This window comes from Thalassophryne amazonica, chromosome 13 (genome assembly GCF_902500255.1).
Source record: "Thalassophryne amazonica chromosome 13, fThaAma1.1, whole genome shotgun sequence".
Classification (NCBI taxonomy): Eukaryota; Metazoa; Chordata; class Actinopteri; order Batrachoidiformes; family Batrachoididae; genus Thalassophryne; species Thalassophryne amazonica.
The window spans coordinates 98,626,482-98,649,629 of NC_047115.1; the positions used below are offsets into that span (position 1 = coordinate 98,626,482).

Consider the following 23,148-nt stretch of genomic DNA (forward strand, 5'->3'; position numbering starts at 1 on the left):
GTTCAGAATAAGGACACAAACCCTTCAGAATAAGGACACAAACCCTTCAGAATAAGGACACGAACCCTTCAGAATAAGGACACAAACCGTTCAGAATAAGGACACAAACTGTTCAGAATAAGGACACAAACTGTTCAGAATAAGGACACAAACCGTTCAGAATAAGGACACAAACCGTTCAGAATAAGGACACAAACCGTTCAGAATAAGGAGGTGAACCCTTCAGAATAAGGACACAAACCGTTCAGAATAAGGACACAAACCGTTCAGAATAAGGAGGTGAACCCTTCAGAATAAGGACACAAACCGTTCAGAATAACGACAGAAACTGTTCAGAATAAGGACATGAACCCGTCAGAATAAGGACACAAACCATTCAGAATAAGGATGTGAACCCTACAAAAAAAGGAGGTGAACACTTCAGAATAAGGACACAAACCCTTCAGAATAAGGACATGAACCCCTCAGAATAACGACACAAACCGTTCAGAATAAGGACATGAACCCCTCAGAATAAGGACACAAACCGTTCAGAATAAGGACATGAACCCCTCAGAATAAGGACACAAACCGTTCAGAATAAGGACATGAACCCCTCAGAATAAGGACACAAACCGTTCAGAATAAGGATGTGAACCCTACAAAAAAAGGAGATGAACACTTCAGAATAAGGACACAAACCCTTCAGAATAAGGACACAAACCGTTCAGAATAAGGATGTTAACCCTTCAGAATAAGGACACAAACCGTTCAGAATAAGGACACAAACTGTTCAGAATAAGGACACAAACAGTTCAGAATAAGGACACAAACCATTCAGAATAAGGACGTGAACCCCTCAGAATAAGGACACAAACCGTTCAGAATAAGGACATGAACCCCTCAGAATAAGGACAGAAACTGTTCAGAATAAGGACATGAACCCCTCAGAATAAGGACACAAACTGTTCAGAATAAGGACAGAAACTGTTCAGAATAAGGACACGAACCCCTCAGAATAAGGACACAAACCGTTCAGAATAAGGACACAAACCGTTCAGAATAAGGAGGTGAACCCTACAAAAAAAGGAGGTGAACCCTTCAGAATAAGGACACAAACCCTTCAGAATAAGGACACGAACCATTCAGAATAAGGATGTGAACCCCTCAGAATAAGGAGGTGAACCCTTCAGAATAAGGACACAAACCCTTCAGAATAAGGACATGAACCCCTCAGAATAAGGACATGAACCCCTCAGAATAAGGACACAAACCGTTCAGAATAAGGATGTGAACCCTACAAAAAAAGGAGATGAACACTTCAGAATAAGGACACAAACCCTTCAGAATAAGGACACAAACCGTTCAGAATAAGGATGTGAACCCTTCAGAATAAGGACACAAACCGTTCAGAATAAGGACACAAACTGTTCAGAATAAGGACACAAACAGTTCAGAATAAGGACACAAACCATTCAGAATAAGGACGTGAACCCCTCAGAATAAGGACACAAACCGTTCAGAATAAGGACATGAACCCCTCAGAATAAGGACAGAAACTGTTCAGAATAAGGACATGAACCCCTCAGAATAAGGACACAAACTGTTCAGAATAAGGACAGAAACTGTTCAGAATAAGGACACGAACCCCTCAGAATAAGGACACAAACCGTTCAGAATAAGGACACAAACCGTTCAGAATAAGGAGGTGAACCCTACAAAAAAAGGAGGTGAACCCTTCAGAATAAGGACACAAACCCTTCAGAATAAGGACACAAACCATTCAGAATAAGGATGTGAACCCCTCAGAATAAGGAGGTGAACCCTTCAGAATAAGGACACAAACCCTTCAGAATAAGGACATGAACCCCTCAGAATAAGGACATGAACCCCTCAGAATAAGGACACAAACCGTTCAGAATAAGGACAAGAACCGTTCAGAATAAGGACACAAACTGTTCAGAATAAGGACACAAACCGTTCAGAATAAGGACACAAACTGTTTAGAATAAGGACACAAACCCCTCAGAATAAGGACACAAACCGTTCAGAATAAGGATGTGAACCCCTCAGAATAAGGACACAAACCGTTCAGAATAAGGACACAAACCATTCAGAATAAGGATGTGAACCCCTCAGAATAAGGACACAAACCGTTCAGAATAAGGACACAAACCGTTCAGAATAAGGACACAAACTGTTCAGAATAAGGACACAAACCGTTCAGAATAAGGACACAAACCGTTCAGAATAAGGACACAAACTGTTCAGAATAAGGACACGAACCCCTCAGAATAAGGACACAAACTGTTCAGAATAAGGACAGAAACCGTTCAGAATAAGGACAGAAACCGCTCAGAATAAGGACATGAACCCCTCAGAATAAGGACACAAACCGTTCAGAATAAGGATGTGAACCCCTCAGAATAAGGAGGTGAAACCTACAAAAAAAGGATGTGAACACCTCAGAATAAGGACACAAACCGTTCAGAATAAGGATGTGAACCCTTCAGAATAAGGACACAAACTGTTCAGAATAAGGACACAAACCGTTCAGAATAAGGACACAAACTGTTTAGAATAAGGATGTGAACCCCTCAGAATAAGGACACAAACCGTTCAGAATAAGGACACAAACCGTTCAGAATAAGGACACAAACCGTTCAGAATAAGGATGTGAACCCCTCAGAATAAGGACACAAACCGTTCAGAATAAGGACACAAACCGTTCAGAATAAGGACACAAACCGTTCAGAATAAGGATGTGAACCCCTCAGAATAAGGACACAAACTGTTCAGAATAAGGACACAAACCGTTCAGAATAAGGACACAAACTGTTCAGAATAAGGACACAAACTGTTCAGAATAAGGACACAAACCGTTCAGAATAAGGACACAAACCGTTCAGAATAAGGACACAAACTGTTCAGAATAAGGACACGAACCGTTCAGAATAAGGACACAAACTGTTCAGAATAAGGACACGAACCCCTCAGAATAAGGACACAAACTGTTCAGAATAAGGACATGAACCATTCAGAATAAGGACACAAACTGTTCAGAATAAGGACACGAACCATTCAGAATAAGGATGTGAACCCCTCAGAATAAGGACACAAACCGTTCAGAATAAGGACACAAACTGTTCAGAATAAGGACACGAACCCCTCAGAATAAGGACACAAACTGTTCAGAATAAGGACAGAAACTGTTCAGAATAAGGACACGAACCCCTCAGAATAAGGACACAAACCGTTCAGAATAAGGACACGAACCCCTCAGAATAAGGACACGAACCCCTCAGAATAAGGACACAAACTGTTCAGAATAAGGACAGAAACTGTTCAGAATAAGGACACGAACCCCTCAGAATAAGGACACAAACCGTTCAGAATAAGGACACAAACCCCTCAGAATAAGGAGGTGAACCCTACAAAAAAAGGAGGTGAACCCTTCAGAATAAGGACACAAACCCTTCAGAATAAGGACACGAACCATTCAGAATAAGGATGTGAACCCCTCAGAATAAGGAGGTGAACCCTACAAAAAAAGGAGGTGAACCCTTCAGAATAAGGACACAAACCGTTCAGAATAAGGATGTGAACCCTACAAAAAAAAGGAGGTGAACCCTTCAGAATAAGGACACAAACCCTTCAGAATAAGGACACGAACCCCTCAGAATAAGGACACAAACCGTTCAGAATAAGGACACGAACCGTTCAGAATAAGGACACGAACCGTTCAGAATAAGGACACAAACCGTTCAGAATAAGGACAGAAACTGTTCAGAATAAGGACACAAACCCTTCAGAATAAGGACACAAACCGTTCAGAATAAGGACACAAACCGTTCAGAATAAGGACACAAACTGTTCAGAATAAGGACACAAACCGTTCAGAATAAGGACACAAACCGTTCAGAATAAGGACACAAACTGTTCAGAATAAGGAGGTGAACCCTTCAGAATAAGGACACAAACCGTTCAGAATAAGGACACAAACCGTTCAGAATAAGGAGGTGAACCCTTCAGAATAAGGACACAAACCGTTCAGAATAAGGACAGAAACTGTTCAGAATAAGGACATGAACCCGTCAGAATAAGGACACAAACCGTTCAGAATAAGGATGTGAACCCTACAAAAAAAGGAGGTGAACACTTCAGAATAAGGACACAAACCCTTCAGAATAAGGACATGAACCCCTCAGAATAACGACACAAACCGTTCAGAATAAGGACATGAACCCCTCAGAATAAGGACACAAACCGTTCAGAATAAGGACAGAAACTGTTCAGAATAAGGACATGAACCCGTCAGAATAAGGACACAAACCGTTCAGAATAAGGATGTGAACCCTACAAAAAAAGGAGATGAACACTTCAGAATAAGGACACAAACCCTTCAGAATAAGGACACAAACCGTTCAGAATAAGGATGTGAACCCTTCAGAATAAGGACACAAACCGTTCAGAATAAGGACACAAACAGTTCAGAATAAGGACACAAACAGTTCAGAATAAGGACACAAACCATTCAGAATAAGGACGTGAACCCCTCAGAATAAGGACACAAACCGTTCAGAATAAGGACATGAACCCCTCAGAATAAGGACAGAAACTGTTCAGAATAAGGACAGAAACTGTTCAGAATAAGGACACGAACCCCTCAGAATAAGGACACAAACCGTTCAGAATAAGGACACAAACCGTTCAGAATAAGGAGGTGAACCCTACAAAAAAAGGAGGTGAACCCTTCAGAATAAGGACACAAACCCTTCAGAATAAGGACACAAACCCTTCAGAATAAGGACATGAACCCCTCAGAATAAGGACACGAACCCCTCAGAATAAGGACACAAACCGTTCAGAATAAGGATGTGAACCCTTCAGAATAAGGACACAAACCGTTCAGAATAAGGATGTGAACCCTTCAGAATAAGGACACAAACCGTTCAGAATAAGGACACAAACCGTTCAGAATAAGGACACAAACTGTTCAGAATAAGGACACAAACTTTAGGAAGCAAAAGATGGACTGAGAGGAGACAGTGAGGTTTTTGTCCACTGTGGGTTTTTTTTTTTTTTGCGCTGTTTTCTGGTCACCGCTCCGTGTGGTCGCCAGAGGGCGCTGCTGCTGCGCCCTGAGACGTTTGTTTCGTTGTGACACGTCGTGTTGCTTCGACTCGTGTGGAAAGTGTTTGGTTGTGTCGCACTGTGTGTGTGTGTGCGCGCTCCATGTGAGGAGGAGGTGCAGAATGGCTCCTTCAGTCTGACTTGTGATTCATTTTTTCCACCTCTCTCTCTGGGTCTCCGTCCGGAGGAGCTCCACGCGCTCGCACCGTGACACTTTGGACCTCTTTCTGTGTGTCTCTCCTTCTTTTCGTGGGTTCTGATGGAGCACTCAGTGAACTCTTAGTCTCGGAGGAGTCATGGATCTGCAGGTGATAGTCTGGTTCTTCCACTGCTGCCTGCTGCCCGCCGCGCTCCTCACAGGTAAACAACACTCCGTCCGTGGGAGCTGGCTGGGTGTCTCCGCCCTGCTCGAGTTTTTAACACGGCTAGAAGTTATTTTCTTCACTGTGTGTGTGTGTGTGTGTGTGTGTGTGTGTGTGTGTGTGTGTGTGTGTGTGTGTTAGTCAACATAAAGGAAGACATTGTGTGGGAATGAACTTTGTGTCAGCAAATGTCTGTGTTTGAAACTTTTTCTGGGATTAAGTTCAGCAGCAGCCTGAAGTAGGGGAGAGCGGGGCCGTGTGTCACAACGGACCACACTGGAAATAAGTGTGTTCTGATGATTTGGATTTTCATTTTACAAATAAGTGTGTGTGCATATATATATATATATATATATATATATATATATATATATATATATATATGCACACACACAGTGGGGAAAATAAGTATTTGATACACTGTCAGTTTTGCAACTTTTCTCACCTACAAAGAATGTTGAGGTTGATATTTTTTGTTGTAGGTTCACTTTAACTGTGAGACAGAATCTTAAAAAAAATAAAAAATAAATAAAAAATCAGAAAATCATTGTATGATTTAAATAATTAATTTGCATTTTATTGCCGTTGTTTGCAGTTCCAGAGGTCAGACGTTTCCTGTAGTTTTTCACCAGGTTTTCACACACTGCAGCAGGGATTTTGGTCCACTCCTCCATATAGATCTTCTCCAAATCTTTCAGGTTTGGAGTTTCAGCTCCCTCCAAAGGTTTTCTATTGAGTTCAGGTCTGGAGACTGGCCAGGCCACTCCAGGACCTTGAAATGCTTCTTACAGAGCCCCTCCTTAGTTGCCCTGGCTGTGTGTTTGGGGTCATTGTCATGCTGGAAGACCCAGCCATGACCCATCTTCAATGCTCTTACTGAAGGAAGGAGGTTGTTTGCCAAAATCTCGCAATACATGACCCCATCCATCCTCCCTTCAATACAGTGCAGTCGTCCTGTCCTCTTTGTAGAACAGCACCCCCAGAGTGTGATGGTCTCATCTGACCACATGACCTTCTCCCATGCCTCCTCTGGATCATCCAGATGGTCACTGGTGATCTTCTAATGGGGCTGGACATGTGCTGGCTTGAGCAGGGGGACCTTGCTGCCCTGCAGGATTTTAAACCATGACAGCATCATGTGTTACTAATGTAATCTTTGTGACTGTGGTCCCAGCTCTCTTCAGGTCATTGACCAGGTCCTCCTGTGTAGTTCTGAGCTTTCTCAGAATCATCCTTACCCCACAAAGTGAGATCTTGCATGGAATCCCAGACCGAGGGAGATTGACAGTCATCTTGTGTTTCTTCCACTTTCTAATAAATAATCAGAACAGTTGTCTTCTACCAAGCTGCTTGCCTGTTGTCCTGTAGTCCATCCCAGCCTTGTGCAGGTCTACAGTTTTGTCCCTGGTGTCCTTAGACAGCTCTTTGGTCTTGGCTATGGTGGACAGGTTGGAGTGTGATTGATTGAGTGTGTGAACAGGTGTCTTTTATACAGGTAACAAGTTCAAACAGGTGCAGGTAAAGAGTGCAGAATAAGAGGGCTTCTTAAAGAAAAATTAACAGGTCTGTGAGAAACAGGGGGTCAAATACTTATTTCATGCAATAAAATGCAAATAATTTATTTAAAAATCAATGTGATTTTCTCTTTTTTTTTTTTTTTTTTTTTTTTAGATTCTGTCTCTCATAGTTGAAACGAACCTAAGATAAAAATTACAGACCTCTACATTGTTTGTAGAGGGGAAAACCTTCAAAATTGACAGTGAATCAAATACTTATTTGCCCCACTGTGTGTGTGTGTGTGTGTGTGTGTGTGTGTGTGTGTGTGTGTGTGTGTATATATATATATATATATATATATATATATATATATATACACACACACATGTTGTCATGTTAATTATCCTGTAGGATTTGAGTTTGGGTGTTCTGGTTGGGGTCTGTCCAGGAGCCATTGCAGTGTTGCATGTAGGGAATTGGATTTGTGAGCTGAAGGGTTAGGGTTTGAACTCCCCATTTTAAGCATTTTCTTTTTTCTACTTAAAGTATAAAGTGCACATTTGATGGTGTTTAAGATCATAATGTCTAAATGCAGTTTCTGCTACATACAGATAGAAAACAAAAGTAAAAAAATTACATAGTCTCATAATCACATGACCTACAGTGACCAATCAGAAGCGTTCCATGCAAGTAGAATTGTGTATTTTGACAGTGGCTACATACCGTTAGCCACTATCCAAAAATCAAATAAGGCTAAATATAACTGAAAGGGAAAAACGCATTGAACAGAATACCTCTGATTGGCTGATCATCATCACATGACAAGTCTGATTGGTTCACCCTGATACTGTCCCCAACATAAAGGGACTCGGAATTCTTTCCTGTGCATACAAAAGTGCACATGCAAATTATTGGTTGTACTAATTGGATTAATAAATGGAACAGTTTTGACTGTGTTGAATGTTTGGTCTCCAAAGTAAAGGTCAAACAAGGTCGATGTCCATTGGATTCCATGACATGTGACATATCCTTATTAACTCCACCAATAATTTGCATCACTTTTTACCAAAATTAGAGCAACTTTTGACCCCTGTACAAGCTGAAATTGACCTTTGTCACCATTCTTGCTGTTTTTGCCTCTTAAGTCCACGGAATTCAGTCATAGATAGTCCAAATGTTTCTTTTTTGGAATCTTTGTGATCAGACACATAATGTGGTGTAGTTTTCAATATGATTGGAGCATTTGTAAATCTGTGTATCCCTGTGTAAATCTTCATTGACCCCTACCTGGCAGCCTATTGAAGATTTCGGTGGCTAATGTACTTTTACAAAAGAGTAATGTCTAAGGAGTATGTTTGTCACATTTGGCGTTTGTTTCCAGAAATGAATAATTGTCACAGTTATCTGCGCCACGACACACCCAAAGCCATTAAATGGATTAATGTGATCATTAACCATCAGATGACAAAGTAAAACCTCTTAAATCCTTCTGAAGTCAGTTTGAAGCAGAAACGAGGTGATAATCAGTGAATTCATATTGTGGGATGTCACGTGCAGCTGGAAGACAACAAGGAGACTCTGGTCTCTCTCTGTGTGTGTGTGTGTGTGTGTGTGTGTGTGTGCGGCTCAGAGCTGCTTTTAACAAATTTAAAAATAGTGTAATATTTGAAGGCGACTGCAGAGCAGAAGCTAATAAATGTCCAAAATGAAACTACAGGTAAACTTTAAGTCACGTTTGCGTAACTTGCGTTTCGGTTTTACTCGCAGTCCATTTGTGGACCCTGAAAATGTGGACGGTATGAAAGTCAGTTTTGATTTGACTGTTTTTCCTTCAGTGTGGATGATTCTGGATGATGATTTCTTCTTCATCCTCCAGCTGCTGCAGTCAGCGATGAGGGCGGACGATTGGGCTGGAATTCACACACACGCCTGCCCACGTGTGGCAGGCGTGTGTGTGAATTCCAGCCCAATGTGAACCAGCAGTAAGGATCTAAAGAGTCACATCCAAAAACTTTGAATCGTGTGGAATCGTTCACACTGACGACACCCTCATCACTGAGCTGCAGCAACCAGAGGAGGAACAAAAAGATCCTATTTTGGTCAACCTCATTAACTCGTACTTTCAGACAACTTGCAGTCTGATTTTGTGGATCCTCACTTGTGGGAGTTAATGATGTTTACGTGTATGTCATTCTGTATTTATCAGATGTTGGAGGGACTGAGACATGAGACTGATGATAAAGTCTACACGTTCCATCCAGCTTCGTGACATGTTTGCAAATGAAAACTGAGCTTTATAACATTCTTTAACATTTCTCATAAACACCTTCAACCTTTGACCTTCAGACTCTCCCACCAGCTCACACCTGCACCAAACTCCTGAACAGATGTTTGAGTCACAGAACATTTTGATCTTTCATTCAGCTTCAAATAACTCACACAGAAGATGATGATGATGATGATAAGAGGTTTAGTTTCAGGATAATGATTGTGTGTGTGTGTGTGTGTGTGTGTGTGTTTGTTTTAATTTGTTGTAGTTATTTTCCAGAAAACAAAACATTGTTTACTGTTTCGGCTGTCTGGCAAAATAATTTCCTTCAGGATAAATAAAGTTGATCTTATTGTTAAGAAACACACGGCGTTGTGTGTTGATCCTTCTGGGATTCCAGTTTTCATTTATTCTTCAACAGGGTGCACAGCAGACTCATAAATGCAGCTTTTGCAGAAAAGCTGTACTCCACAGCGCCCCCATGGGGCTGTTTTTCTCAGGCTGTGCTCATGTGCAGTGTAACTGTAATTTTTCCGCAAATGTGTAAAAATTGATTGTTACAAAAAAATCAGACTTATGTAAACTGAAGTAATCCTGCATGCTGATCTGTCTGTACAGATCACAGATCAGACGTGATCCATCAGCAACATGATCCGGTGAATCCGCCTTTATTGTCAGTGATTTCACCGGCCGCAGTGCTTATGGTCCAGAAAAGCTCCAAAACGCCTTATAAAGCAAAAAATAAATAATTTGACCACTTTAGAAAGAAAAATTAGACTTGTCCAATTCAGAGAACTTTCTAGGGGCTCTGTGTTGTCCCGTTACATTTTGTACTTGTCCCTGACCATCGGACACCCGTTAATGTCGAGAGCTGATTGTGCATTTAAAAAGTATATTTTTGAAGTTTTTTTGAATGTATGAAGTACCTGAAAGATCCTGTCTGCAGTTACACCTCAAACCTGAACAGATCCAGCCTCCAGCGTCAGCCTGAACTGTTTGAAGCTTCCATTTGTGGAGCCCCGCAGCGCCGGAGTGGCACCGGAGCCCCGCGGCGCCGGAGTGGCACCGGAGCCCCGCGGCGCCGGAGTGGCACCGGAGCCCCGCGGCGCCGGAGTGGCACCGGAGCCCCGCGGCGCCGGAGTGGCACCGGAGCCCCGCGGCGCCGGAGTGGCACCGGAGCCCCGCGGCGCCGGAGTGGCACCGGAGCCCCGCGGTGGCGTCACGTGTCATCGTGACATTTATTTGTGGTGTGTTTACTTTAGGTTAATAGTTAACGGAGTAAAACTGGATCAGGTCTGCGTCAGTCTGATGAAACGGTAACATATTTAACACGTGATTTTTGTTGTAATCTTCTATTTCACGTTTCAAGTTAAAAATATTTGAAACAGGTTTAAAAGTAATTTTTTCTCCATCTGTTTGTACGTGTTGAATCACCTTGTGTTGCACAGAGGACATTATTTTTAACTGTCCATGTAAACACCACGTGTCCTTGCTGTTCAGTTTGTCTGTTTACTGATCCAGAAATGTTATTTTCCGTCCACCTGATTGTGCAGAAGGTGATTGGACAGTTTGTGGATTTGTGTTCGAGGCTTATTAAGTGATATTTATGAACACGACTTGCTTGTTAAACGTCTCTTGAACAGAAAAACGCTGTCTGGGAGGCGTGTAGACACGCCCCTTCAACTTAATTGGCTGGGTCGTCTGTGATGTCTGTCCTGGTTTTTTATTTCTGATGGGCGGAGCCAGAGCCCTGCCCACCCAGAGTCTCTAAAGCTGCGAGAACTTCATGAGGAATCAGGTCCTGTGTTTCTTAAACATCACGAGTTTGTCCTGAGTCACAGGAAATGACTCATTTAAGGCCACCAGCTTAGTGCCGCGCACGTCTGCACGGGTTCCAGCCCAGACCGTCACACAGCTTTCTGTTCTTTAACCACACTGATGGCGGACGAACCTTCTCCCCATGACCTCGTCATTTACCAGCAGTAAACTCAGAAGATTCCTGATCTAGTTTCCTATAAAACAGAAGACAGTCCTCCATGTGAGGAATTTTGAACCTGGAAAATGTTGAAAATCAGCAAAACCTCCCACATCAGTATTTGCCTATTTTCCTATTTTGACTTTTATCCCAGTTCTGTAGACCCGCAGTAAAGCTACGGAAGCTCAGAGCAGCCAAATGCAGTTAGTGATCACTGATCCAAATCATCGACTGAACCCTTGCATGAGTTCCACTTTCACTTCTGTGTGTGTGTGTGTGTGTGTGTGTGTGTGTGTGTGTGTGTGTGTGTGTGTGTGTGTGTGTGTGTGTGTGTGTGTGTCAGTGTCCACTTGGACACTGACATGAGACTGGATCAGTGTGTCTCCAGTCACAGAAGCTGATAACACCTTCAGAGTTGTCTTGTCATCTTGTGGCTTCCCTCACCAGTCTCTCTGTCATTGTGAACTGCCGCCTCTGGACAGATTTACCGCCCAGTGCCAGGATGTGTGTGTGTGTGTGTGTGTGTGTGTATACCACACTGTGTGTGTGTTTCTTAATTACTGAGGGAAATAAAGTCTAAGACATAATCAGTGTCTTGGAAATGTTCGTGTGTTCATCCCCTGACTTGTCTGAAGAAGACTGGCTGTAAAAGTGATACTAGTTATAGGGGGCACTTACTTACATCATTTTGGCTTTTAGATTTTTATTTCTTTAGATCATGATGTACAGATTACTTTCCACTGTGAGTTTAAAACACGACTTTCAACCAGAATTTTTTCCCTAACTGGTTTGTTACAAACAGAAACTGTATTGTAACATTTCCGGTTTCCAGACTTTTTTCACTCTAGGGACACAAAGTAGTCTACCGGGGTTTTCTTCCCACATACTGTCAGGTTTCTGGTTCATGATGTTCTTTTTCCCCTTTACCCACTGTCTGCCCTGGTCTTGATTTAATAGTTTTTATTTTTGTCACATGTTAATTCTCTTCTTAGTTTGGTTCTGATCATCCCCTTTCTGTGCATCTTACTTTTGTCCCTAGTTTTGTTTTTGGGTCATCATTTATTCTCTGTCTTGTTTTATTTTTTAGCCAGTTTTCAGTCCAGTCCTTGTTTTGTCTGTGCTTTCATTGTCTAATCCTTAGTTTAATCACTGGTTTGTTTTGTTCTTATCATATGTTGAATTATCTGTTGTACTGTCGTCTTGGGTTTTGTTTTCTTGTTCATCATTTAGTCTGTGTTTTGCTTCTAGTTTGTTTTCTTTAGTTCCATACTTTAGCCATGGTCAGTTCCATCTTAGTTTTGTCTTAGTATTTATCTTCTGATGGTTCACTTTTCAGTTTATGCTTAGTGCGTTCATTTTCATATTAGTGTTTTATTCTGCCTCCGGTTTTTGATTTATCTTTGTTCTCGTTTGTCTCTGTCAGATCTGGTTGTTTTATCACTTTATCTTGTACCTGCCATTGTGTCTTTGTCTTTCACTCTGGTTCTAACTGCTTAGTGTTTCCATTCACTCACACTCTTGCACTTGCTCTTGTGTCTTTCATCACTCCACTTTTTGTTTTCCCTACCTCACTATCTTGCACCTTTCTCTGTCTTTGTCCTCCGGCCATGCCCCTTTTCCAGAATCTTCTCCTACACGTTTCTCGTTACCTAATCACCGCCTGCTTTACTTAAAGTAGACCTGTCCATGCATTGAAATAAATGCAGTCAGATCTTTGGACCAAAAAATGACTTATATTTACACATAAGATCCTTCTGAATGTACAACCCCTGGCAATAATTATGGAATCACCGGCCTCGGAGGATGTTCATTCAGTTGTTTAATTTTGTAGAAAAAAAGCAGATAGACATGACACAAACTAAAGTCATTTCAAATGGCAACTTTCTGGCTTTAAGAGACACTATAAGAAATCAAGAAAAAAGATTGTGGCAGTCAGTAACGGTTACTTTTTTAGACCAAGCAGAGGGAAAAAAATATGGACTCACTCAATTCTGAGGAATAAATTATGGAATCACCCTGTAAACTTTCATCCCCAAAACTAACACCTGCATTAAATCAGATCTGTTCGTTAGTCTGCATCTAAAAAGGAGTGAACACACCTTGGAGAGCTGTTGCACCAAGTGGACTGACATGAATCATGGCTCCAACACGAGAGATGTCAATTGAAACAAAGGAGAGGATTATCAAACTCTTAAAAGAGGGTAAATCATCACGCAGTGTTGCAAAAGATGTTGGTTGTTCACAGTCAGCTGTGTCTAAACTCTGGACCAAATACAAACAACATGGGAAGGTTGTTAAAGGCAAACATACTGGTAGATCAAGGAAGACATCAAAGCGTCAAGACAGAAAACTTAAAGCAATATGTCTCAAAAATCGAAAAATGCACAACAAAACAAATGAGGAACGAATGGGAGGAAACTGGAGTCAACGTCTGTGACCGAACTGTAAGAAACCGCCTAAAGGAAATGGGATTTACATACAGAAAAGCTAAACAAAAGCCATCATTAACACCTAAACAGAAAAAAACAAGGTTACAATGGGCTAAGGAAGCGATCTTAATCCAATTGAAAATCTTTGGTGGAAGTTGAAGAAAATGGTCCATGACAAGGCTCCAACCTGCAAAGCTGATCTGGCAACAGCAATCAGAGAAAGTTGGAGCCAGATTGATGAAGAGTACTGTTTGTCACTCATTAAGTCCATGCCTCAGAGACTGCAAGCTGTTATAAACGCCAGAGGTGGTGCAACAAACTACTAGTGATGTGTTGGAGCGTTCTTTTGTTTTTCATGATTCCATCATTTTTTCCTCAGAATTGAGTGATTCCATATTTTTTCCCTCTGCTTGGTCTAAAAAAGTAACTGTAACTGACTGCCACAATTATTTTTCCTGATTTCTTATAGTGTTTCTTAAAGCCAGAAAGTTGCCATTTGAAATGACTTTAGTTTTGTGTCATGTCTGTGATCTGCTTTTTTTCTACAAAATTAAACAACTGAATGAACATCCTCTGAGGCCGGAGATTCCATAACTTTTGCCAGGGGTTGTAGTAAAGTAAATCTGCAAGTCCAGATCTGTCATTCAACGGAGAAATCTTCATTTAAAAATGACAAATTTACAGCTAAAATTTGGCCCTCCGCGAAACTGTCAGCACATCCGGGACGTTGCCGAGACGTCAAAGAGAAGACTCTATCCCAGCATGCATTGCTCACGCCAACTGTAATTTGTGGATTTACGTCAGTTTGCATCTCTTACAAAAGCACCTTTTTCTCATCTTATATGGAAGGATCAACTTTTTAAAAACTTCATTTTGTCTTGCGGTATGTTTGGTGAGTATATATTTCTTTTATTTTTGCTTGAAAATAATTTTTGGGGACTTTTTCATATGCCTGTTTGATTGAGTGGTGTCACATTGAAAATCTACTGTCTTTAGCCTCCGGTGTTACCGTCGCGGGGTACGGATGCAGGACTCACAAAGAATCCAAGTCATTAAAAAGATATAAACCTCTCTCAGTGGCCATGGAGCTCTGTGGCTGCGGTTAGCGAGACCGTGTGACACTGCAGATTTTTCCACAAGAAATCTGTCCTTGCAGGCGGCCGGCCGCTTCGCATCAAAACAGCGAGCGTAGTCTCTGGACTTGTTGCCAAGTTGGCTGCACCTCCATTCAGTAAACAGGGAGGTGGTGCCGGCTGCACAGCAGACACGGGGGCGACGTGAGTGGCCCGCTGCAGCGTTTACCGAGCACGCAGACTCAGTAAGTGCATCGGAGGCAGTGAGAGCGAGGCGTCAGGGAAGAACGTCGCCCGCTGTGGATGTCGCTGCTGATCTGAGCATGCAGAGTTGTATCTCACATTCATTGCAGCTTACCTTTGGATGTTGAAACCAGGATGTGTATAAGTAACATTACTAACAGATAAAATCAATTTCAATGCGGGATCGGACTGAAGGCGCGAGCGCTCCGTCTTGTCCCTCACGTCACTGCAATGATACGGCTGTACAAACAGTTTTCGCTGAGGGCCAAATTTTAGCAGCAAATTTGTCATTTTTAAACGAAGATTTCTCCGCTGAATTACAAATTTGGGCTTACAGATTTACTTTACTGCACTCATAAGGGTCTTATAAATACATATCAGCTATTTCTTTCTGAGATCTGACCACATTTATTTCATTGCAGGTCTACTTTAAGCTGTTCTCAGCCACCACTCCTTTGCTAGTTTGTTCACTTGTTTACTCACCAGCTCTCGTCACAGTCCTGATTTGTCTGACTGTATTTTTTTGTTGCGGCTCTTTGTTGAGACGGCGGAGCTGCAGGTGGCTGTGGACAGCACAGAGTCGCTGCAGAAATGATCACATGCTGGTGCTTCATTTTGATTTTGTTTAAAAGCATCAAGGTTACTGTTTGCTTTGTTTTTCTTTTGTTAGTTTCAGTTTTGTTTTGTTCTTTTATGCACTCTGCACTCGCAGACTTTTCGGTGACAGGAGAAGTGCCGGCTCATTCGTCCACTTTTTCTCGACAATTTGTGACTTTTTTTCTTTGTTCAGCTAACACGGTGTGCTGTGGGACCGGGCCTTAAACGCAGTTTGTCTTGAACAATCAGCAAACATAATGAATTGCATTACATGAAAACTACATTATATACTTAAAGATTATTAATTAACTCATTAGATTGATTTGTATTATTTGCTACTTTCTGAAATAAAATATATATTTTTCACAAACATATCAGAGAGTTACTTTGAGTTTTTAGGCAATAACAGTGCATAATGGATTTTTCCCCCCCCAAATCAAAAATTCGCAATTGGTGACTTATCAAATGCATATTTGTTATAAATAATCCCTCCCCCCCAGGCTGAGCTTTTTGTTTATTTTATTCGAAGATTTATGTATTTCCAAAGTATGGTGAGTATGTAGTCACTGTGTTTGAGTTACGGCTCGTGGTCGACTCTTCTCCTTGTACGCGTCCCACAGGATCCTGATCAGACGTCCTCTTCTCTCTGCTGCCATCTGCTTATTTTATCCAAACCTTTGCGGGTCGTGAGCCCTCCTCCATGTGGTGCTGTTTGTGGCACTAGGCAGCGTTATGTCGTGGCAGGAAAGTTGCAGACGGTGGAAGCCGCTGTGGCGCCTCTGTGGGCATCAGCAGCGGTGCGACACCTTCATGCACCTCCACCTGCAGCAGCAGCAGCAGCGTGTGGGCCGTGCCTGGGAACAACTGTTCTGCTGTTTTCCGTTTCCCAAACATGCTGAGCGGATGCAGCTGCTGTGAGTGTGATGGACGTTTAACGGGTGGAGTCCTCGTTTGTCCCCTGAGCAGCAGCAAGGTTCAGCGTGCTGGCGCTCGGCAACGTGTCTGCGCTGAAGGTAATATCAGGAGCTTCAGCGTGTGAGGGCAGGTGACGCTGTGCAGCGCCGGTATGTTCACATCCTGCTGGCACCAGCGTTCTTGTTAAGGATTTTATATATATATATATGTTATCACTGTTAAACATTTGTAGCTTTGTCTTCTTTCTCATGAGAACGGTGTTGTGCTGTTTTGCACTTCACCCTGAGAACGTACGTGTTATTCAACCTTGTTTTAGCTTTGTCTTCTTTCTCATGAGAACGGAGATGTGCTGTTTTGCACCTGTCTTAATGCAATCCTGAGAATTCAATTTTGTTTTAGCACTCTGGGGTCAATCTGAACTGGGAATGAAGGACTGGATGTACTTATTGTTATAACATAACTTTGTTTTCGTAGCCGCTAACGACTGGGAGTAAAAGAACTGAAGGTTGAATTTTGACTGATTGTGATGCTTAGTGTTCCAGGCAGATGCAAAACAGCTGATAACTGCAACAGACGAACGAGATGTGCTGACCTGAAGTGTTCTTCCTTACAGCTGCACTTGACGTATGCGTTTATGTTATGGGAAGAAACTTGTCTTGCATCATTACCCCCACCCTTAGGACAAGTTTCTTGTTTATGTGATGAGGGCGTCTCTTAATAAAAAGAGCGGAAAAGCAGGCCAGACTTTAGTGTAGCCTTGGTGTACAGCCTGGCCGCACTCCGCGCGTAATATTTGACTTTCTGTCTCACTGGTGTTTCTTGACTCTGTTTGTCTTGTTAAAGGTTTAAAAATGTTTGGAGGAGAAAATACCCAACAGTTCTCTCCTCCGACCTCTCAGGAAGTCTGTGCCGCTCAGAACGACTTTCTCATTGTGCAAAATTATACTCAACAAAAACATTTCCGCTTTTGTTCCCTTTTTTCATGAATTGAATTGAAACCTCTAAGACTTCTGTTCACAAATGGATTAAAATCCATGTTAGCGGGCAGTTAACGTTGGCTGCTGATGACTGACGACTGCACAGCTGGGCTTTGGACCGCTCTCAGTACAGTGTGCTGCTGCGAGGTCCAGACCCGGCGAGGACGAGCTCCAGATGGTCTCGTCTTACTGCGTCTGACCATTTGTGCACAAATTCTTCAGTTGTTCAAAGTAGACTGATACAGAGTTTTCAGGGACTGATATGATACTGATATTTTGGAGATACAGATATATCTGCGGATGTCTACATAAAAAAAGGTAGAAATTCTTCTGCCTGTGACTCAGAGGGACGGTCAGACATTGAAACGGCTCCTGGCGTGTTTAGAGGATATTAAAGCCTGGCTTGCCTTGAATTTTCTAAGTTTTAATGAAAAGAAAACAGGTGGTGGTTTTTGGACCTAGTCGTCTTTGTGAGGCCTCCTCTGTCGATTTGGGACCCCTGGAAGCATATTTTAAACCTGTTACTGTTAATCTTGTTTTTAAGCTGGACGGTGATCTTAAATTAGACAGTCAAATTGCAGCAGTGGTAAAATCTGGATTTTAATCATTTGAGGTGTTTGGCAGCACTGAAACCTTTTCTTTCCAGGCAACATTTCGACTTGGTTATTCATGTTTTTGTGTCATTTTGTCTGGATTACTGCAGTTCACTCTATGTGGGAGTAAATCACTCATTCTCTTCCATCTGCAGTTGTTCCAGAATGCTGCAGCGCAGCTTTTGACAGGAGCTCAAGGGAGGGAGTATATGACTGCTGTCCTGGCTGCACTTCACTGGTTGCGGGTTCATTTAAAAATTCTTATGTTTGTTTTTAAGTCTCTCCATGGTTTAGCTCCATCGTACCTCTCTGGGCGTCTTCAGCCTTATGTACCTACTTGGTCTCTCAGGTCAGCTGACCAGCTGCTCCTGTAAGTGTCCAGGTCAAAGAGAATGATCGGGGGAGCGGGGCTTTTTCGGTTGTTGCACCCAGACTGTGGTACAGTTTGCCTCTGGGTGTTAGGGAGGCACCCTCACTGGTCATTTTTTAAACTTATTTTTTACTGCGAAAAAGATGCACAAAGGTAATAACAAACAGAGAACAAACTGGTACACAATCACTCAGGTGGGGGCTGTCACAAAGTGTCTGAATATCTTAGCAAACAATCGCTCATCAATGTTCTTGTTGGCGATTTATAGTGGTGGTGTCCTCTTCTTGTCCCCCATTTGGTCTTGAACTGCACTTCTTGCAATCTCAGTTTGTGTGTAAGTTTCTCCATTAGAAAAATTTCTTCCACAGTGCACACCCACTGCCCCTCGGTCGGTGGCTCTGGTTTATGCCATAATCTTGTAATTGTTTTTTTGCTTGCCGATAACAATACCTTTCCAAGATACTCGTCCTTTTTTTGAATTATATTTTGTGTTAAGTTCCCCAAGTAGAGTATCTTGAATGTTTTTGGTATCTTGTAAACTTTTGTTGGCATTGCCATATTTTGTCCCAATACCCTTTTATCTTTTGGCAGGCCCAGAATATATGGGTACGGTCTGCATCTATGTGTCAACTTGCTCTCCAGCACTGTTGCGGTGTAGACGCCACTGCTTTTCTGAGCTTTGGAGTTATGAAGACCCTGACCATACTTTTCCAGTTGAATTCCCTCCAGATCCTGGAGCTAGTGGATGTGCACTGTGTTTTACAAATACTCTGCCATTCCTCCTCAGTTATTTCTTCATTCACTTCCTTTTCCTGCTTCTCCTTGATATTCAGAGAGGAGGATTTATTGCACAACATCAAGTTTCTATATCGAACTGAGATTACTCTGCATTTTTCTCCTTTGTATGCTTCCTGAAATACCTCAATAATTTCATTGTTGGTGGCCACTTTGATCTCTTTCTCATAGTAATCCTTTATTTGCAGGTGTCTATATTGGTCGTTTTGTTCTAGTCTGAACCTATCCCGTAACTTTTCAAAACTCTGTAGTCTGTCCTGATCCATCATTCTGCATATCGCTGTGATTCCTTTTTGTGACCATTGTTTAAACCCTTCATCATATATCCCTGGGATAAATCTGTCATCAAATGCAAACCAGCTCAAAATCTGTTTTTCTTTCTCCACCTTGTACCTTTCACAGACAGTGTTCCATATTTCAGTTGTGTTTATGGTTATTACATCCAGTTGATTGGACAGTTTTCTTAATAATCCTCTTTCTGCAATTAGATTTCGTACCTCAGTATGTGTCATGGCCATTTCTATACTTTTCCATTTCACCCAATATTTATCATTACACCAATATGTCAAGGGTCTGATTTGTGCAGCATAAAGGTATTCCTGGATACCTGGCAAAGCCAATCTTCCTTTGTCTTTAGGGAGCTGCAGAGTTTTATACCTGATCCTAGCTTTCTTTCCTCCCCATATGAAACCTCAATATCCACTTATCCCATACCACAAACAGCTTCTGTGGGATTGCTACTGGAAGGGACTGAAACAAGTATAGAAGTCTTGGGAGAATATTTATCTTGATTGTTTCTGTTCTTGAGGTGAAATCCAGGATGGTAGCAGAACATCTCTCCAGGTCTCTCTTAATTTCTTGATTTATTTTTGTATAATTTGCCTCATATACAGTAATTTTTCCAGTCCTTTTGTAATATTTACTCCCAAATATTTTATTGTAAATGTATGTATGTATGTATGTATATATAAATATAGTATATTCTATTTCTCCATCATTTTTTATGTCTTGTACTGTTACAAGTATTATTATTATTATGATTACTTATCCTTGCACACATTGTTTGATGAACATTTTCCTCTATTTGCACCCACCTTGTGTGTTTTCTTAAGAGCTGACGTAACATGTGAATTTCTCCTCTGTGAGATCAATAAAGTTTATCTTATTTTATCTTTTATTGATTTAGCATTCCACTTGAGCTTGTAGGTGCCCTTTATTTCTTGGTATGGATTATAATTAAATGACAAAATCTGTGTTTTTGTGATGTTTATCTTGTATCCTGAGGATTTCCCATAACTTTCTAATAACTTTATTATTTTTGGGAAGCTTTCATTGGGTTGTTTTAAAAATATATCTTCCGCAAATAATCCTATCTTATGTTCCTCGGCTCTTATTTTCACCCCTTTAATTTCCTCCTGCCTGATCAGCTGGGCCAAAGGTTCGATAAACAGTGCAAAGAGACCCGGGGAGAGGCCACAACCCTGTCTTGTCCCCTTTCCAGATTGAATCATTTTGTCAGACTGCCATTTACTTTAATCCTTGCTGTAGGTTCTTGATAAGTTGCTCTAATGCAATCCACAGATTTTTCATTGAACCCAAATATATGTTGAGCAAGGTCACAGGTTGGTTTTCAAATTTTCCATTAATCATAATATTCCTCCCCTCCTTATCAGCTACTTCTTTCTTCAGTTTAAAGGTCACTGTGTTAGAAATTAGTACGGCCACACCCCTGTTATGGTTTTTCCCAAAGGAACTAGAAAATGACTTCCTATAACCTAGCTTTTTGAACTTTGCATGTTCCTCTCGGGAAAGATGAGTCTCTTGCAGGAAAATAACCTACATTTTCTTGCTTCTAAACTTTGCTAAGACTTTATCTCTTTTTTTCATTTTGTTTAATCCATTAACGTTCAGTGACACCACCATAACGTCATTTTGTTGCATTGTTAACGTCCTGTAAAACGGGGATTGTGGGGCCTCCCTCCAGCGCGGCATCACAATCCCAGGATCTGTTCCTCCAATGGGGGGGCAGCCGCCGCCCGAGCCACTGTGCCGTCTGCTGCTCTCCAGCCCTCTTTTCTTCATGTCTTGCGCTGTCTTCAGTGCTGTTTTAGATCTTGGGTCCGTCTAACCAGTGGATCTGTATCCTGCTCAGGGGTGTCTGAAAGTGTATCTTTTTGTCTTTGAGAACTTTTTTGATCTCATAAAAAGATTTGCGTTTCATCATTACCTCGGTGGGATAATCGTGATCAAAAAAAATCTGTCTCCCCTCGACTTGGATTTTTTTCTTTCCAGGCTTTGGTCAGAATTTTCTCTTTGGTTTCATATTTCATAAAGTTGACAACAGTAGACCTCGGGGTGCTCCCGGCGGAGGCTTTCTTCCGAGATTTCTATGTGCTCGTTGGATGTGTAGATCGGTGCTCTCCGGTATTCCGAGTTCCTGGCAGCGGAGATCCTCCACCAGCGGTTATGTTGTAGATTCTCAAGTTACGACGTCTTCCATGTCCTTCCACTTCAGTCAACTTGTCTTGTAGTGTTGTTTGTTGCTTTAGCAGGGTGAGGATCGCTTCTCTTGCCTCTGTGCTCCATTCTTCTAGCTCCACCACCCTCACCTGTCCTTCTGCTGTTGTTGGATATTGGCAGCATTTTGAGCTACTTTTCGCTTCATTTTGTCCTTAAATACAACGAACTCTCGTCTCATCTCCTTCTTAAACTCGTCCTTGAATTTCGAGAGATCCTCCTTCAGCTACTTTTTGAGGTCTCGTATCTCTGTCATGATAGCGACGAGTCCCTCCAACAGCGAGCTGGTTTTTTCCGCGGCCGCCATTATCCTGGTCTGCCGCCCTGTCTTCCAATTCGCATTCTTCTTGGTCTTTGGACATGTTTTTCTTCCTTACACTTCTTTGTCCTCATCCCCCGCTCATTTCTTGTCAGTTTAATTTCACATTTTCAGTCTTTCCATATTTTTTTTGTGTGTGTGTGGGGGGGCTGCCATCTCGTTCCTCGCTGCCCCGGAAGTCCTCTCACTGGTCATATTTAAAGTTTGTTTAAAAACTTATCTTTTTCCTTGTTTTTTTGTTTGTTTTTGTTTTTTAGACCAATGAGGCTTAGTTTAATATTTTTTTTTATTGCATTTTAGTGGTTCTTTTTCTTTTATCGTCTTTTACCTTGTATGATGTTTGTACTGTACAGCACCTTGTGTCAGCGCTGGCTGTTTTAAGGTGCTTTATAAATAAATTTGGTGTGGTATTAGTTGGATTTCTTTGAAAGTGGAGAAAGAAGAAGAAAGTGGGCGCCTTGCATGGCTGCAGCCTGACATCGGTGTAAATGTGAGGCATTATTGTAAAGCTCTTTGAGCGCCTGATGCAGATGGAGAAGCGCGATATAGATGCAGTCCAGTTACCATTTATTTAATAGAAGAATTTTATGATCTTGAAATTTCATTATAGATTAAGAATGTTAATTTTATAACAAATATAATGAATTTCATTGAAATTGCTTTAATTAATTTTTTGCCAAAGTGAATAGTTTGGTCACTTCTATATTATAATGACCAAGTGGCCTCAGAGAGTGTGTGTGTGTGTGTGTGTGTGTGTGTGTGTGTGTGTGTGTGTGTGTGTGTGTGTGTGTGTGTGTGTGTGTGTGTGTGTGTGTGTGTGTGTGTGTTTGGCTTCGATCACTGTGAAACTGGAGAGAGCTGACATTTGCCATTTGGTATGTTTACGTATTTTGGGTCAAGGATGAACGGTGCCAAAAGCCGAACGTTGATAGGACTAATATTTTTAGAGAAGCTACATATATTAGCTAACAACGCTGAACAATGGAACGCTGAACAATGGATATTGATAATTACATTGTGGACTTGCACACCATTCCAGCAGGGGGCAGTAAATCATCTATATATTAAGAGTGTGTGTGTGTGATTTTATTTAGTAAGTTCAATG

At 41.7% G+C, this 23,148-nt stretch overlaps 1 protein-coding gene across 1 annotated transcript in view; it reads left to right on the forward strand.

The window, feature by feature from the left end:
• The first annotated feature begins 5,127 nt into the window (after window positions 1-5,127).
• The window catches only part of fbxw4 (F-box and WD repeat domain containing 4), a 293,683-nt gene continuing 275,662 nt past the window's right edge, over window positions 5,128-23,148 (forward strand). The window contains exon 1 of the mRNA XM_034184427.1: window positions 5,128-5,472. Within this exon, the coding sequence (XP_034040318.1) occupies window positions 5,409-5,472 (64 nt within the window). The 5' untranslated portion in view covers window positions 5,128-5,408. The remainder of the gene's footprint in view (window positions 5,473-23,148) is intronic.